This window comes from Spermophilus citellus (assembly GCF_964194105.1).
Source record: "Spermophilus citellus genome assembly, chromosome: 15".
NCBI lineage: Eukaryota > Metazoa > Chordata > Mammalia > Rodentia > Sciuridae > Spermophilus > Spermophilus citellus.
Genome location: NC_138195.1, coordinates 92,759,494 through 92,777,053, shown reverse-complemented (window position 1 = coordinate 92,777,053; position 17,560 = coordinate 92,759,494). Strand labels below are relative to the sequence as shown.

The 17,560-nt window shown below is 47.3% G+C and overlaps 2 protein-coding genes across 5 annotated transcripts in view; one reads left to right on the top strand and one right to left on the bottom strand.

Annotated features, from left to right (window-relative positions):
* The window catches only part of DOCK1 (dedicator of cytokinesis 1), a 458,484-nt gene that overhangs the window by 225,034 nt on the left and 215,890 nt on the right, over positions 1 to 17,560 (bottom strand). The window lies entirely within an intron of this gene.
* INSYN2A (inhibitory synaptic factor 2A) overlaps positions 1 to 17,560 on the top strand; it is a 56,083-nt gene that overhangs the window by 15,290 nt on the left and 23,233 nt on the right. The window contains exon 2 of the mRNA XM_081267096.1: positions 3,329 to 4,496. Within this exon, the coding sequence (XP_081123222.1) occupies positions 3,334 to 4,496 (1,163 nt within the window). The 5' untranslated portion in view covers positions 3,329 to 3,333. The remainder of the gene's footprint in view (positions 1 to 3,328; positions 4,497 to 17,560) is intronic.

The following is a 17,560-nucleotide window of genomic DNA, read 5'->3' as shown; positions in this document are numbered from 1 at the left end:
CAGAGAGAGGTGTGCCCGGCAGTGCTGGCAGTTCTTGAGGACACAGAAGTACGTGGCCTATGTGCACGTGAGCCCGGCAGGGTGACGTGATCTTCTCACCCGCTGACGGGGTGCGTGAAGGAATTGTGAAGGAAGGCTCCCACTGGTCCCCAGGACAGCCTTCTGTGGGGTCACCTTCCTCTTTCAGGACAAAACCATCATGTTAATATGACCACAATAAGCCTGAGTCCCCAGTCCACTGTAAAGAAAGAGCCTGCAAAGACGTGTCCACCTGAGAAATCCCTAACGTCCAGGAACATTCCTCTGAAAGCTTTAGAAAATGTCATCCAGCCATCAAGAGGAAGCCCTAGCCTATCTGCAGCGAAAATGATCGGCCACACAGGTCCTTAGCTGTCTTCCCAATCGGAGCCATCAGCACCATTCAGTCACGACGGCTCCCAACCAACCAAGCTGGCCAAAAGTCCTAAGCATTACCATCAGTTTTACTAATATGGAACTCTGTAAAGCAGAGAAGAGCTTAGAATGTTCTTCTTCTTATTATTATTGTTTTGCCACTAGCAATTAATTTCTCTGATTTGTTTTATGAGTTTGATGGTTGGGTCCAACACTCAGAATATCTTTCCAAACCAGCAGAGTGATGTAAGAACATTAGTTCAGTGCAGTTCCCGGCAAATGGTGATGATGAATAGCAGGGAAGGACAAACTTATTCAGACACACATTTTTCAGTAGTGGCAGGGAAAAGGCTGAAAAATTGCTAGTAAATTGCTTCTGGTAAAAATGCTCTCTCTTTCAAATTTTCCCTAGTATGAAGGTCTTCTGCAGAATGATGGCACAATCCGTCCTGACACCCCCGGACGACAAAGGCAGTTAAAGGATGAATATGAGATAAGATTGAGGGTTGAGAGTTCATTTTCTTATTTTACCACCTCCTCCCTCCAAGTTTCCATGCTCCACCCCAAACCACGCTATTTTGTGTGCATCTTCTTAACCTGTAGGAATAAGTGCCTCTAAAAGATATCTATCATCTCCCCGAGCAGGCTTTCCCTGCCCCATCCACCATGCATAATCTAGGCCTTTGCAGAATGGAACAGGGTTATTGATGGGTCTCTGGACCATTCCTTTTTCTTCCCCAGCTTTCTACAACTGTCCTGTTGGAGTTTCAAGTTACAGAGGTCTCCTAACATCTCCAGCATCTGGTAAAGCACCAAAGCCTTTTTGCTTTCTCTGCAAGCCTTGCCTTTCAGGACATGGGGGGAATGATGGTACGGAGCCTGAGACATTCAGGGCTGAAATGGCTGGAACAATGGTCTCGACTGGGATGGTTTTGCCCCCCAGGCTCATTCGGCAATGCCTAGAGACATTTCTAGCTGAAACACCAGGAGGAAGGTGTGCTGCCTCCAGGGAGTGGGTTGGAGTCAGGGCTGCTGCCGGGAACACTTTGCTCTGCGCTGGAGAGCACCTCCAACGACAAGCTGCCTGGCCCGCCACGCCAGTCCTGAGCAACTGAGGACCCTAGCCTAAGCTAAATCAGATGCTGCAGAGATTACTTTCTGTTACCTCAAACACGATTAGCAGTTAGTTCATGGCATAATGTAGGAAGAACTTGATTTTTCTGAGCCCTTCATTCAGTAAGCACTGTTGTTGGTCTGCAAGGTGCTAGGACCATGTTGGTCCAGAATGCAGAGGTCAACTTAACAGAAGACCTACTGTAGAGAAGGCCAGGAGTATAACACACTCCCGGACAGGGGCTGTGAAGTTTCCTCCCTTCTTCCCCTGAGCTGGCCTGTGAGGCCGACTAAGGATGTGGGGAGGCGTTGGACCTCTGTTCCTTGGACACCTGGGTCCATTAGAATTAGTGGAGGTGGGTATGGTGGATCAGAACTTGGTTCCAAGCTGTGCTCCTTCCTTGCTGTGTGATGCAAAATAAGCAATTTAAACTCTCAAAACTCTTGTTTCCTCCTTGAAATGGGAAGGGTGGCATTGGCCTTCGGGGACATAGACTTCCATACATAGATGAGTGGAGGTTCTGGCCCACAGATTCTGGCAGTTGGTGCTACAAGTCTCTGGGCTGGGTCTACAGGCTCCAGGACAACACCTGAGGTCTGTCAACACTCGGCTGGGCAGTGCAGTACACTGGCTAGTGTCCATGACCTTGCTCCTCGGGACACTTGGCCCCAGCCACCAGCACTCTGCACAGGACCCTCTCCTGGGCCCTCATGGCTTCACTGTACGCTTCTCAAAACAGTGGAAAAGTAAAACCTAAGCCCCAAACAACACACCGAACTGTATTTTCTTGCTTTAAGTTCAGCCTTCAGGAAACTTATTCCCCATACAATAAGCAGCTGTAGATCTGCCTAATAAAGTGAGGGCATTTCACCCACTGGTGTTCCCCAAGAGGACTCATCGGCCACCTGCATCTTTTTAGCTGCATTTAATAATTCAGCCCAGGATGAATTTGCATGATTAACATAAAGCCTCGTGATTTTATTTTCTTTCAGGATTTAAGGACTAAACAACTACCATTGTTTTCATTTTCAGAGGCTGTGATCAAAACACAAAACTTGATTCTAGAATGAATAATTTCTTTTTTTTTAAGTATTTTTAAATACCACTCTCCATGGAATCAAAGAAAAGAGTTGCTACTGCTCTCTTTTGTCAAAGCCGGGAAACCCAAACGCCTTTTATGTGTTAACCCATGAGAAATAAACCTTCCCTCCGCAGTGTGTCCTTGATGGCACTGCCAGGCAGGTGTATGGCCAGCCCCTAAAGGGACCCACCACAGCCAACTAGATCTATTAATTTCAGTTCTTCGCCGCAGGCCCTCCTCACGTATCTGCTTGGGACCTGGAATCCCAGGAAGCCCTTAAAACAGCAGCTCTTTTGGATTCCAGTAATAGATTAATCACATCATCCTCCAAAAAAAAAAAAAAAAGAGTAAAAGCCCAGTAAGTTGTGTTTGTGAGCCATCTGCCTACAAGTGGAGACACGTGTGAAGGAGAATGTGCAAGGCAGGCGAGGAAGCATCCTGGGGTCCCTGATGAAGGTAATACAACAGGTTGGTCTAACGGGGAAACATGCATTACTATCAAAAGAAAGCCGAGTGTATCCCACGTGGAAAAGCAAGCAGGCTTTAACATCTGAGAAGCGGCTCTTGCTGTGCCTGCCAGCAACTCCCCGCCGGATTTTTCTTAACAGAAAGGCTGACCTCACCTGTTTAAAAATAATTAGGGAGCTGGCAGTTGTAATTTTGGCTAGAAGTCTGTACTGCCGGTGTTTGCCTGTGTATTTCTGATCCAGTGACACCTCTGTTGCTGTCTCTGAATGCAGGAACCATGGTCAGTAAGGAATCCGGCAAATGCCAACTCACAACGCCCGAGAGTGAAGTGGAGCCGGCTGCCTGCCTGGCCCTGGAGATGAAATACGCCCTGGATCCCAACCGACAGATTAAAAAACGGAACAAAGCCCTGCAGGTGCGCTTTAAGGATATCTGCGAGGCCCAGAGTGAGCAGAGGGACACGCAGCTCTCCTCCTCCGGACAGCCAGGAGAGAAGAGGGAGGCCAAGCCCGTGTCCTGCAGAGCAGCTTATCGCAAATACATGACAGTGCCCGCACGCCGCTCCATCCCCAACGTCACCAAGAGCACAGGCGTGCAGACCTCGCCGGACCTCCGAAAGTGTTACCAGACATTCCCTCTGGACCGCAAGAAAGGGAGCCTCAAAAGCCTCCCAGTCGCAGATCCCTTCAAAACCCAAAACAATGGGTTTCTAGCAGACACTAAGGAGAAGAGTGAGGCGGGCCCCATGGAAGAGTCCCGGCCATGCATGGCGGGGCGCGTTCACAAGACCACGGCCTTGGTTTTCCATTCCCATGAGCATGTGAATGCTCTGGATCAGCCTCCGGGGGTCAACTGCACAGAGCCCTGTAGAGACCCCGGAGTGCTTGGCCATCCAGAGGGTCCTCTGCAGAACTCCTCACGGCCTCCCTCCCAAGAGCCTGCTCACCAGCTGCAGGGGCGAGCAAAGTCTGATGGGGGGACCCCAGACTCTGAGGAGTCCGCTCTGCCCGCCCATGGGAGGGTGTTTAAGACGGAGGTCGCCACCATGTACGCACCTGCCATCAGTGCCAGGGCCCCTGAGCCTGGCTTGTCAAACTCTGCTGCCGCCAGCCAGTGGTCCCTCTGCCCTGCAGATGAGGAGCAGAGGAGAGCCACACATCTCAATGGGCTGCAGGCACCCCCGGGCTCTGCTCTGGCCTGCTCGCCCCCAGTGCAGTGCCTGTCCCCCGAATGTAGCGAACAGCCCCTAGAGACCCAGCCCAGTCCCACAGCCGTGGCGGCGGGTGAAGAATGCCAACAAATCGTGCCTCACACGGAGGTGGTGGACCTCAAGGCACAGCTTCAGATGATGGAGAACTTGATCAGCTCCAGCCAGGAGACCATCAAAGTGCTCTTGGGGGTCATTCAGGAGCTGGAGAAAGGAGAGGCCCATCGGGAAGGGTATGTATGCCCACCATGTCTAATGCCCGCTTGCAGGCCCACCACCCCGTCCATCTGTAGCCCTCAAAACCCAAGTCCTTACGGAGACCAAGGCCAGCATTTCTGTGAATGGGCTGTAGTCTAAATGCACCATGCTATAAGGGGTTACACACACTGTGTTAAAGGGACAGGACTGGTGGCACAGTCCCCTAAAGGGAATATACTCACTATCTGGGCTTGAATTCAATCTGAACCTATATTTTGAATGAACTGATGCATCTTTCCTTTTAATCTACTGGGACTAAAAGTTTATGATCTTGATAATGTGTAACACATATGCCAGTCTATACTATCTGAATAAGAACCTATTTGCGTCTGAGGAACTATATTATGAAAGAGAAAACAAGTTCAGATGGTATTGGGAAAAGTAAAGTCTGACTTATAAGCTTATAATAAATAACTGGGTTGACACTGATTTTCAGGACTATATACTGTTTTATTTAACAGACAATATGCTTTTCTTTCTTTTTCTGGAGCACACACAGAAATAGGGCCCTTCCTTCAACAGGATATGATTAGGAGACAGATGCCCATTCCCAGGGGTGGCCTGTGTGTCCAGTTGGGCTGCAGAAAGAAGAGTACCAAGTTCACGGCCAACACTGTCTAGCACCTCTAAGAGCCTGCTGGATGTGATGGTCTTTTGAAGTTGAAATTGTGCAGCAGCATCTTTAAAAACAAATTATCTAAAGACAGACCCAGTTGTGAGGTCCTCGGTTAGGAACCCACCAGTAAGCCAGGCATGGTGTTAGGTTGACACACTGGGTCAGTGGCCTCAGGTTCCAGGCTGCTCCTCACCAGCCTTTGGACTGCCATGCCTGCTCCTTCCCTGTGCCCTCGACCATGCCTCGCCTGGCTCAGCCAGTGTTCTGGGGGCTGGAACTGAGGATGAGCTCGGCTGCCTGATGTGATCTGCACCCTGCCCACTGTGGGCTGCAGGAGCTGGCAGCCAGCACGGAGAAAGTCAGCCAGGCAGTGCATTACCAGGGCAGCCTGCCACCCGGGCACCAGCTCCTCAATAGGATTGCAAGCAGAGGAGAAGAAACAGCCTCTGAATTCCAAGGCAGGAGCTGAGGATGCAGTGTCGCTCCAGTGGCGAGGGACCTGGTGCAGGTCTTGTCTTGGCTTCTGGCTGCTCCAGCTGAGAGCAGGGGCCTATCCACAAAAGGAGGGAATGCTTCATGCCATCCCCTCTGATTTACACAAGGAAATTGCAGTTGTTGCTATTAAGTAATAAGAAGTGTAACAGGAGATTAGGATAATCTAGCACGATGGAATTTTCAGAAAGCCTTTGTTAATCTTGAGTTCATGTCACCATTTCCATCCCACTTCGGTCATCTAGACTTGAGTCTGTACATATCATAAAACAACACAGGGGAGGCGGAGGGTGATACCAGGGACCACTGATCAATAGACCCCATTCCCTTGGGAAAAACTACAAGTGTAGACAGTGACTCCCAACCTGACTCTGATGTGACTGGCAGTAACTTGAGCTAGACAGCAAATTAGAAGGAAGCCAACATAGCCAGGGGGGAAATAATCCACCAAACGGCATAAAACCAAACATGTCCGCTGCTGTGCATGCTCACGGGATGTGTGCCAGGGAACCTGTGATCGCTGCACACCTACAAACTCCCTCTCAAAGAGAAACCAGGCTGTATTTTAGGTTCTTCCTGATGCTATCAGGATACTATGACCCATTGTATTCAACAGCATCCTCCAGCTTCTGAGACTCTTTCTGCCCAGTGAGATGGTTTGATTGAGTAAGATACATGCGGGTGGGATTCTGGCTCCACTGACTTGGCCTGGGCTCTACCTCCCTGTGCCTCTTCTCCTCGCCTGTAATTGGAGGGGCTGATTACCAGTTCCTTAGTGGGGAGAAGACGTACGGGTGACCTTCTCAGGGGATCCTCCCAGTGGCAGATGTCCTTAGATGGGTGGGTGTCCGCCGGTGCATGAGAGCTGGTCTTGTTGGCCAGTGATGTCAAAGACAATCATTTAGAGGCCTGCAGTTGAATCCAGCATGATGAGTGCACGTCCCCCATACTGGGCACACACCTTCAACTCAGGTGCCATCAGTCACATGTTGCTAATGAAACTCAAAGTCACATTAATTAATCAGTCACAATTGAAAATTCAGTTCCTCGGTCACACTGGCCACACTGAAAGTGCTTACCAGGGAAATGCACAAGATGGTGCAGAGGGAGAACGTGTCCCTCAACATGAGAAGCCTTCACTCCAAACTATGGCACAGTGATGCCTGGCTGCAAGCCACCTGAGGACCTGGGCACCTTAAGTCAAAGCAAAGGATCTTACTTTAAAATCAATCCCAGTCCAGCTGCTGCCCCATCAGACACACTCACAGCAGAGGGCAGGTTCACACTGGTGGTCCCCACATCTGCTCTGATAACCCCCACTCCCACCTCCCTCAGAGCCCTCTGGATGCTTGAGGACAGTGAATCAAGCACCAAGGCCACCATCATGATGCCCCTCCTGCCCAATGCCCAATGTCGTTATAACTCAGGCATCCACCCCTCTTTTCCACATCAGAATATTGGAGAAAGCAGCAGCTTCTGAGGAGACAGAGACAGACAAACTCTTTCTTCACCCCCTCCTGAGCTAGGTTCACGCAGAATCCTGGGCACTGCTCTGGGGAGGGGAGCATCTGCCCATTTGTCTGGTGCAGCCACGGCCAATTTCCAGCAGATCCCAAATCTTGAAAGATCACCACCCTGCTTCTCGGAGCACCTAACCAATCCCTTGAGGTCACTTGAGAAGGTGGAATTCACTCACTTTATACACTTGATTAAGGCCGGGGAAATAGATGCCTGAGTTGCCTCTCAAGATAAAAACCAGGAAAATGCAGTAACTTTTACGTAGATTCTTATATAGTCATTTGGCAATAAGAAAAGGGTTGAATGACCGAGTTAAAATACCTACAATTTTCCTTGGAAAACATTCTAAGACCTAAAGTCATTAACTGTGGAGAATCCTAGAAGCTGGGTGGAGTCAACGGCTCTGCATCCACCACCCCCAATAAAACCCAATAAAGAACAACCCTGGTGAGGCCAGGCACTTTGGTTTGTCCCCAAGGTTTGTTTAGGAACAAACATTGTCCCCAAATTTCCACAGCATGCTCCAGGCTTGCCCTGGGCCCAGGAGAGCCCCAGCCTGCTCTTGTGCACAGTGTTGGGACTGCTGGAGAACCCAAAGCTCTCTGGATCTGGCCAGTGGCCCTCAGCCACTTAGGTTTCTTGGAACACAGCTAATGTGTAATATTTTTCGTAGGATTTCTTGTCACTACTGAGTTTGTCAGGCAAGCTCTTCCCAGTAGTTCTTACTCTGGAGGAATTTCTGTGCCACCAGCCATGACCAATTTCAGTAGCTTCCAAATAATTTTTCATAAGAGACTCATTGCTTAATCTCATTTGCTTGTGTAGATTTCTGCAAGGCCTCAACAGAGAAAGGTCTCATCGTAGGCAACTTACTTAACCTCCATGAGCTTCAGCGTTGTCTTCTATTGGGCAGGAGTATCATCCGTTAAAAACGATGCCCATAAACCCTTTCCTCTAACCAGCACACTGTGGCTGGGAAGAAAGGACAGTCCTATAAGAGCATTTCATCAGGACTCATTCTGTGAGCAGGTAGACGGGCACAAAGCATCCAAAACCATGTCTTTTAGTACCTTGTAAGAAGTTTGCACAGTTCACTAAAATCGCTCTGCATTTGAACCTTGGCTTGCATGAATGCCAAGAATTACCAGCTTATTTCAGACTTCTCAGTGTTATTCTTGTTTCTTCTCAGAAAGGTTAGGGTCACACAGGCTACCTAAATAAGTAACTTCTGTAGTCATTGAGGGCTAGAATAAGCAAAGCAGAGAATTTTGAAAAACCAATCAATTCCTAGAAGAGTGGTAATTCCTGACAGCAGCTATGGAAATCCTGGGCAGAGGGGCTGCAGACCAACTGGCTGCAGGTCATCAGTGCAAATGCCATCCACTGTAGTGCGGTGGCCCAGCAGCACCCTGGGTAGACACAGCTTTGTTTGCTTTCAAGATTGCACACCCCAAACATTTTAGTCTAGGGGAAGTCACTGGTTCGTGACAGCCTACTGATGCTGGGTATTCAGAGAAGCTGTTGAGGCCTTCACGCACAAATCCAGGATCATCAGCTGCCCAGAGTGAAGCAGGCTCTTCTACGGGTTGGGTCTCTCCAGCATCTGCTGTGTGATGCCCACAGGCTCTGGTCAGGGTACAAAGGGACCCAGGCCTCGCAGGCCCATAACATGACCACAGTAGACAGAGATGAAATCAGGAGGCTTCGTGGTTATACTAAATCAGGGCTAATGTGAGACCCTGAATTGAAAGGAGAAATCATAAATAACAGGCCAGCCCCAGGGATCCATGGCTTGCAGGAAAAGCTCGGATCCCCATGATCCACAGTCTCCCTCAATTCCTGCCATGCCATTGTGGAGACACCTCCCTGTTACTCAGGTTCCTTTTCACCGAGAAGGAGCCGTTTCTTGGTGACCCAGGCCAGTTCTCCCAAGTTCAGGGAATACAGTGGTAACAGAAACAGAAGCTTTGAGAATCCCCTCTAAATCAGGGCTCCATGAGGGCAGGCTTTCAGGACAGGAAGAAGATACTACATGCACATCCGTGCAGAGTCCTAGATTAACACCTGCTCAACTCTGGTTTTCCTTTGAATCACTAAGAAGTGGGAACAGTGACAGGGGAAAGAAGGGTCTTATGAGGACCTGAGTATTTAACAGGTACTGACGAGGCTCCAGGCACCTGGACTTCTGGAGGGTCTGAGATAGTTCCTCCCATATGGGGGAGTGAGCAACCATTTTCTGCAGAGATAGACTGTCCGTGTTTTAGGTTTTGACGGCCATACAATCTGCGACACAATGATTCAACTCTGCCAATGTAACCTGAAAGCAGCCACAGACGATCCATATACAAATGGGCTCAGCTATGTTCCAATAAAACATAGAAATCCAGGCAGAAGCCAGATTTGAGCCTTGGGCCACAGTTGGTGGACTCTTATTACATGCTTTATAATGTAATGACCATGTTTGCTAAGTGGCACTCAAGCCAGAATATGGATTGGTGCTGGCCCTCCAGGGTGTGTAGCTCTCAAACCTTCATCCCCATATTGAGAAGCTTCTACCAAGGAAGTCCTACATGCCAGGCAATGAGCAGACATCACAGTCGCATACATTCAGGACTGCCTCTGAAGGGTTCACGGAACCCTTATCCTTTATCCAAGTATATGCTTAATTCTTCACCAGCCTATACAACCTGTGGGGACTGGTTTGGGAATTCTATGTTTGTGTTTTACACACACATATGTAATTTATATGTATATATGATGGCATCTCTTGAAGCCATGAAAAGGGCTGTGACAGAACATTCTGCATGCTGTGACTTGCTTTAACCCTAGATATTGATGCTAGATGGATAGAAATGATATGCTTGCTCTATCTCATGTCCTTCTATTGACAAATCACTCAGAATTAGGCATTCTTCAGGAGGCTCTGCCAGGGGATGAAGAAATCTCTCTGAATTTGCCCTAATCGCCCATGCCCAAACAGAATAAATACTGCATCACAATTATGGAGGAAGCATAAGGGGACACTTTTAATTTGTTTAAGTCACAGAGCAGAGAGAACCAACATGGAAACTGTGCACTACTGCAGCAGCCAAGGCACAAATGCTGTAGAATCCGAAGATCTTCCATTAGATTCCGACTTATTAACTCTCTGGATTCCCCCCTCCGGGAGCCTAGGGAAGAGCTGGGCACAGTGAGGCGATCCCATCCCAATTTGGCTGTGTAGTGTCTAGAACGATGATTGGGTTGCTCCTGCCGAAGCCTACCCACTTAATAGAGATGGAAGTCTTTCACCCGGTTAGCTGGGAATGGCCACATTTGAAGGAGTGGGTCGGTGGCATTAGACAGTTCCTCCCCAGCCTCCGTGGTCCTGAAAATAATCCTGTGGATCTCTGGGATGTTGAAGGCTGCCTTCCCCAGCTCTGGCACGGTGGCGCATCACAGAAAATCAGGGCATTGTGAGCAGCAGAGAGAAAGCAGCACTCGCCACGAGATCAGAAGCAAAAGGGTTCAGATTTCTGCCAAATGCTCCTCCTGTCCCTTCGCACTCTGTATTTGCACGGGATGAAAATGTCAGCACTTCATTTTCTAATATTCTTGATAAATCCGTCTCGGTGGCTCTCTCCACAGTTACTGTGACCCAAAACATTTTAAACCCTTGCAGCCAGCCGGCTGAGGTCAGACTCCAGGGCACTAGCTTGCTGCATTTTCAGGGCATGAGATTCAAGAGGGGAACAGAGCAGAATAACTGGCGCTCTGTGGTCGGCCAGGGCAGAGCTGGGAACGTGGCACTGACCTACCCTCCCCTGACTGCCTGGGCAGGGTTGCCAACCCCTCCGAACCTGAGACACTTCCCGGGCAGCAGAGTCCTGGGAGTGCAGCCTGGCGCTGCTCTTGGAGGCTGGATGAAAGGCAGAAGACCAGGCCCTTGCCCCTGGAACGGGGCTGCTCTCAGTCACTCCATTGCCATAGACATCGTTTTCTCACTGAGAAGTGACTTTCCAGTGCAAAGATGCAGGGAGGTTAAGCAAGGGCACAGGCTGGACATGTCAGCCGCTATTCTCTGGGTTTATTCTCTAGGCTCGTTTATTTGGGGTGAGGAAGGCTTTAGGATTATAGACTGGGGGCAACAAGGTTTGTACTTGTTTTCAGAGAAAAGCACATGACACGTTTATTTGGAGTCAGGGGCAAAACCGCTATCAGAGAGCAGCCCTCCCGGCCCACACTCCCCGGGGCTGCGTTTCCTGACATGAAAAGAAGAGGGTCCAAGCAAGAAAAGGCACCACGGGGGTTCCCTTCTGCTCCCAGAACACAGTCTGCAGGAATGGCTAAAGATATCACAATTTCAGCCCATCTTAAAATCCTTGTAGTAGTTTTCAGAGGATAAAAAGTAAGAGAAGAAGCCCTCTCGGCAGGTCTCCGTCAAGGTGCACGATGATCCTAACGTGCCGTTTTCCTTTCTCCTCTTGACACTTCGTCAGTTGCTTATCTCTTGCACAGCCACAAACGCTAGAGTCAGCCTTGGCCTTCCAGGTTGCATCCTCAGAACAGTCTTCAAGGAAACCATTCCCCCAACTCTGGATGCAACAGATCTGTGATAGAATGTTCACGTCCTAAAGCCCGACTCTACCCATTATTTTTGTGCTTTTGAAGTAGAAGCATGTAGCACATTCCTTCTAACGTGTTCTTAGAAAGGATGTGAAATTCACAGGGTCATGGTGAGCCTTTCTATAGCTTATATTTAGATAACTCTGTAAAGACTATTTTTAAGTTCTAGAAAAAATAATAAGCCTTTCCATCCCTAATTTGAAAAATAAAGTAAAAATGTATTTGTAAGAATATAAAACACATTTCACATTCTCGCTCTGGGCTTCATGTAGGTATCACACATACTTGAAAATGTAATTTAAATAATCTTCCTGTGCAGAATGCCAAAATAGCTTTCAAATACCTCCCCAGCCTTTCAAGTTGGTAGGTGAATAAAAACCTCACCATCGAGCCACTAGGCGATTCAGACATCCCATTTGCAGATAAAATGAGCAATTCAAGGCATGACATGAACGTTTATGGAATTTATGGATTTGTGTCCCAGAATTCAGATTTTTTTTAAAATAAATGAAATGCAAGTTCTGGTTTTCAAATACTTTTTAAAATCCTATGCGATTTCTGCTAAACTGTGGGGAAAAAAAGGTTTGAGCTGTATTTCCTAATGGGCCAGAGGGAGAGTCCAGTGCAGCAAGTCCTCTTGGCAGAGCACCTACACAGCTCACCAACTTGGTGCACCTCCAAAATGCCAGTCATGCAGACTTTTCTTATTTAAATCTTTTTTAAAAATTCAAGATAGGAATGATCTCTATCAGGAAACTTGAGGGGGGTGTGCTCAGTACCTTCCCCAAGGTCAAACGTGTGGAAAAAATGGCACAGTCCCCTTAGAGTGAGGGGACTGATACAAACACACAGGGAAACAGCAGGTATTGTCCTTGATATTGCAAGTCTAGGTTCCTCCTTTACTTGAAGGTCTATAGAGGCTCCTGCCCCCAGACCTGTAGGGGCTTATGCTGATTTCATCTTCTGGAGAAAGCATACTTTCAGGGGTCCAGGCAGCAGGGTCTGCCATTCCAAGGTATCCCAGGAACAAAGTATATTTTTGAGGACTCATAATCATAAGAGGAAGCCCCTCTCTGGGATAATTTTAGAAAAAAATCAAAGCCATTGATCTAAACCTAAAGATCTTGGTAGCAGGACACAGAATTCACCTGCCTGGGTAAGCTGATCCAATAGAGCCTTGTAACAGGCATGGCCCACTGGGTGACCCTAGGTATCCACCTGGCCTGACTTCCTCAAATCAATACCTAAATTCATGTGAGCAACAAATTAAAGCAAAGTTTTCAATGCATTGTAAACATAAACTTTGCACATATTTTTAAAAAGCAGATGTAAAAAAAATTTTATAAGAATTGAGATCCTGGGAAAAGATGATCTAAAAATGGGTTATTGTAATCAAACTGGAGTAAAATTTTTTTAAGTCAGTATTTCATTGGCAACAGCATGAGACTATTTCCCCAGATGAGTCTTATAATTGAATATCAAGGATTGTACAAATGATCACACTGAAATTTAAAGATTTTAATCTTCAGCGACAAGAGCTCTGAAGCATTTGTTTAAATAACAAATGCAAGGTCAGGCCATTGAAACAAAGCTCGAAGCTGCAAGAAGAGTAAGTTCTTACTTAAAATTGTTAACTAGGTTGATCTAAAATTTACACACACACATAAAAAACTATAAATAAATGATAAAAGCCTCTGTGGATATTTAACAACAGAACAACTGGCAAATGCACAACACTAATACTTTAAAATTAAAACCTCTGTAAGTTATAGACTGTGTGATAGTCCTCAGGTAGAAAACAGTGATAGCCCAGAGGGACAGTCTGTTATCATACCATATATGCACAGTCTCATTTTCATTCTGGTTTGGTAGCCTGTGGTACCAACATTCATTTTCATTAATTTCCAATAAATTATAGCTTCAGCTTTAACTCTCCTCCAGGAAGACAAGTTAATCAACTTGGCCTCAGCTCAGCCCCCCAAAAGTTGTCTTTCCCAGTACCAGCTCCACCCGGTGCCTTCTGGGGCCAGTGACGTGTTCGGATCATTATTGACATCATTTTGAACTCACTCTCTTCCTGACTGCATTCATGTGTAAAAGAAAATGGAAGTCTGGCCTCCTTTACACTATAGCCAGGCATTCCACACACAAAATAATAATTATTCTTGTTCTTGATTTTTGCATATTATGATAATATGATTAACAAAAACTAAAGGAGAAAAAAAAAGTCTTGCCTTAATAATAGTGTTCATCTCTGTATTTTCCTCTCCAGATCTGCCTGCACTTCTGACAGTAATAATAATGTATGTACAATAATGAGAATGCATTCCCTTTTCCTTGCTTGGCTCTGTGTGCAAGGAAGCCAGCCAAGAGATGGAGTAGGGCCTTGGGGAGAGACAAAGAAAATAAAGAAGTAGCCCTGGAGTTTAGACAGAGGATGAGCAAGGGAGCAAGGGAGACCCACTAATGGCGCCTGCTCTGCAGGGACAGGGCGACTACCCGGCTTGGATCTCACCCTGGCTGAGATGCTTTTCTTCCAACCACCATTATTGCTTCACTTTAATTCTTTGTAATGAAAACAAGCATTAAAAGCTTCCCTAATAGCCACAGCCTCCCCAGAATTATAGTGCCACTACATTTGGGGAGCTGCTAGGCCAATAAAAGTTAATTTGTCAACACCATCTAAAGAAAGCAACCAAGTTCATTAAGGGTGTTTCTCAGCGAAACGTGCTTGACAGGATTGCTCCTGGGCTCAAGGGATGACCTTTTCTGGGCAAGCGAAGATGGGCTGCTTGCGGTGCAAGGCTAAGCCATTCATTTTCATAACTGGGTTCGGAGGCAGAAGATGACTGACCTTTTCCCCCACTTGTTCGGGAACATTTTACATGGGATAATGTAAGACTGTTAGACAGATGTTCCCTGCCCAGCGGGAATGTCACAGAACCCACGGTTCTGTTTTGCTTTTCAGAAGCAAAGGGGAGTTTTGCCCATTAACCCCGAGGGCTGTTCATGCAGACTCTTCAATCACTCACTCATTCATTCATCCCATCACTATTCAAAGAACAGTTCTCTACCACCCATTCTACTCCAGGCCCCAATGTGGGCGCCAGGAATTTATCAGAGAACAGAGAACAGGAAGCCTCCCTCTCACTGTGCTGTTGTTCTGGATGTCAGGAGAACCAGCAGCTGAAGGCTCTGGCAGGTTCCATGGGAATGAGGGTTGAGCGGGAGTTTAGAGCTGGAAGGGGGCAGGGCAGAAAGGGTACTGGCCCTCTCCAGTCATGAAGGAGCCCGTCATCTTGGCACACCATGTCCCAGCCAGAGAAAGGCACCATGCAACAGGCCTAGGGTGGGAAGGTGCACCAGAACACGTTTCCCACCAGCGAAATGCTCTCAATCAATGCTGCAGAAGAAAGGGGCTCCATCGCATGGCCAAGGTACCTGGAGTGGATCTAGAGTGCACTCTGGTACTGAGTCTCAGAAAGTGCCAGGGATTTACTGTGAGGTATGTGGAGCTGCCATGAAGGGTGGGATTTGCATAAGCAGTGTCAACAGTACCAGAGAAGGACGGTTACCTTTCCTAAGTCATGGCAGCTATCTTCCCAAGCATAGAAGCAATTTCTTCATTCTAGATTTTAAGTATCTTGAGAGCATGGCTTGTTTCTTATAAATGCAGGTAACTGACCCCCAGCAAGGGTCTTGCACTGTGCTAATGCACTGGGCACACTGTGAGCAACAAGAACTGTTGTTTTGGTTACTTTGTAGCAAACTCCTTTAAGGTCTCTGATTAGTGCCCTCAGTAGAAATAAGCAGGATTATTGAAAATCATCCTGATGTTAAGATTGAATGGGGTTTGCATTTCCGTCCCAATTCTTGGCTTTGGGAGAATGCAACATGCATGATTTTGAAAAGCTCACCTTCTGGTGGAAGTTAAATGTAGGGAAGACAAATAGGATGAACAAAGACTCCCTTTAACTCGTTCAAAGAATGTGCTCCAAAAACTCATTTCTCTATAACTTGGGTTGGAGTTCTCAGGCTAGCCCTCAAAATGCTTTAAGCAGTACAGAGAATCAGCCACAGAGTGCTGTGGAATCTCCCATTATGGTTCTTAGAGGGACCGTCTTCTGAGTCCTAGTACTGCATCCTCAAAACAGATCTCGCCTGGTATAATCACCTAGAGCAGACTCTGTGTTATATAAGAAATTTTCGGAATGTACACGATCATATTTAGGGGAAATGCATGAACGTGTGTGAAAACAAAGTGTCTGATCTCAGTGAGAGCCCTTCCCCCAAGAGATGGCCTAGATGACTATGGGAAACCAAAGTGTAACATGAGCTGGAGAATAGAGGAACCAGAGTCATGGAGTGCATAACACCGGTGTTAGCATTCTCTACACAAACATGACTTGGGGACCACATTAAAGTCACTTTAGTAGATACTGCTACTGAGTGCAGAAGACACAAAGTGACTTGTCTAGAGATTCATTTAACAAAGATTAAATCAACTCTTGAAGGGCTGCTGAGACCAAGTTACTTCTCAGTCTGTGTTGGGTTCATTTGCTCATTCATTCCGTGCATGTACGAACCTCCACTGCCATCCCTTCTGTGACTGGCGTGGCGACATCAGTTGGGCAAGCAGAGGCTATGAAGGGCTGTGTCAATGCAGAATGCTAGGTGCAGAGGAAAGTGGATGGAGGAAGGTGGTTTGAGAACTGGCCAAAGGTCACAAGCAGAACATTTGAAGGGGGCTCCTGCACAGCTCCAAGCAGGCAGCAGCAGGGGGCCACATGGATGTCTCCAGGGCAGGGGAAACACCTTCCTCACGAATCTTTGCCAAAATTAGAGGACACTGTGACTTGGTTTCCAGAACACATCCTTAGTTTTAGCCACTAACACCTACATTATCTGCTTGGAGAGCCCAGGTCAACAAGGCCACCAGGCTGCACAGCATGACTTGGCAAGTCTGCCCCTGGTAGGAGACAGCTCCCAATGCTATGGGGGCAGAGGGAGCTGTCAGACCAACACCCACGAAGGCCTGGGTCCCCTTTGTTGACTGACAGGTGACCTTGAATTGGCCAAGAAAACTGACTTTGTATTCTTCACATTCTTTTTGCCAACCTTACACTGGATGCTCCCTAAATCTTGGCAGTTAACAGCTCAAACATTTACAACAGACATAGCTGAGCTTCCACGGATCCTCGAGAAGGTTTAAACTCACTTTAGCAAGTGAACAAGGTACACTTTCAGGACATGTCCTGGCACATTCTTGGTGAGAAAGTGGATACAGGAACAAGCCAGATCTATAGCAGAGGGTGGTCAGGTCCCTTAAACATCAGACATGGACTACTTTCAAAATATACTTTCCCCACACATGCACAATTGTAGAGGTGTCATTCCACGTGTCTAATTAATGTCACTTTGAGACTATTAAGTGAAAAAGTCTTCAAGATGCTGACATAAATGACAGCTTAGTTATCAAAATAGGACAGCTGGGCAACAATGCAGAAGAAAAAAAATTTTTTTTGGCTCCCAGTGAAGAAGCCCAGAGAAAACAAGAGATCAAAATCAAGACAACAAGTGAAACACCTGAACATCGTGGAAAAGAAGCCCTGGGGGCTCCATTTTTGCAAGGACCACCATCCCTAGCCTAGGGCCATACACAGACCTTAGAGTTAAAGGAAGACCTGGGCTCATGGTGCTGTCCGTGGTGCTGAATTGCCCTGTGACAATCCCAAGACCCTGTGTCACTACTGTTTTGAAGGCCACATTTGGAAGCCACGCCCTGTCTATAGCATTATCCAAAATGAC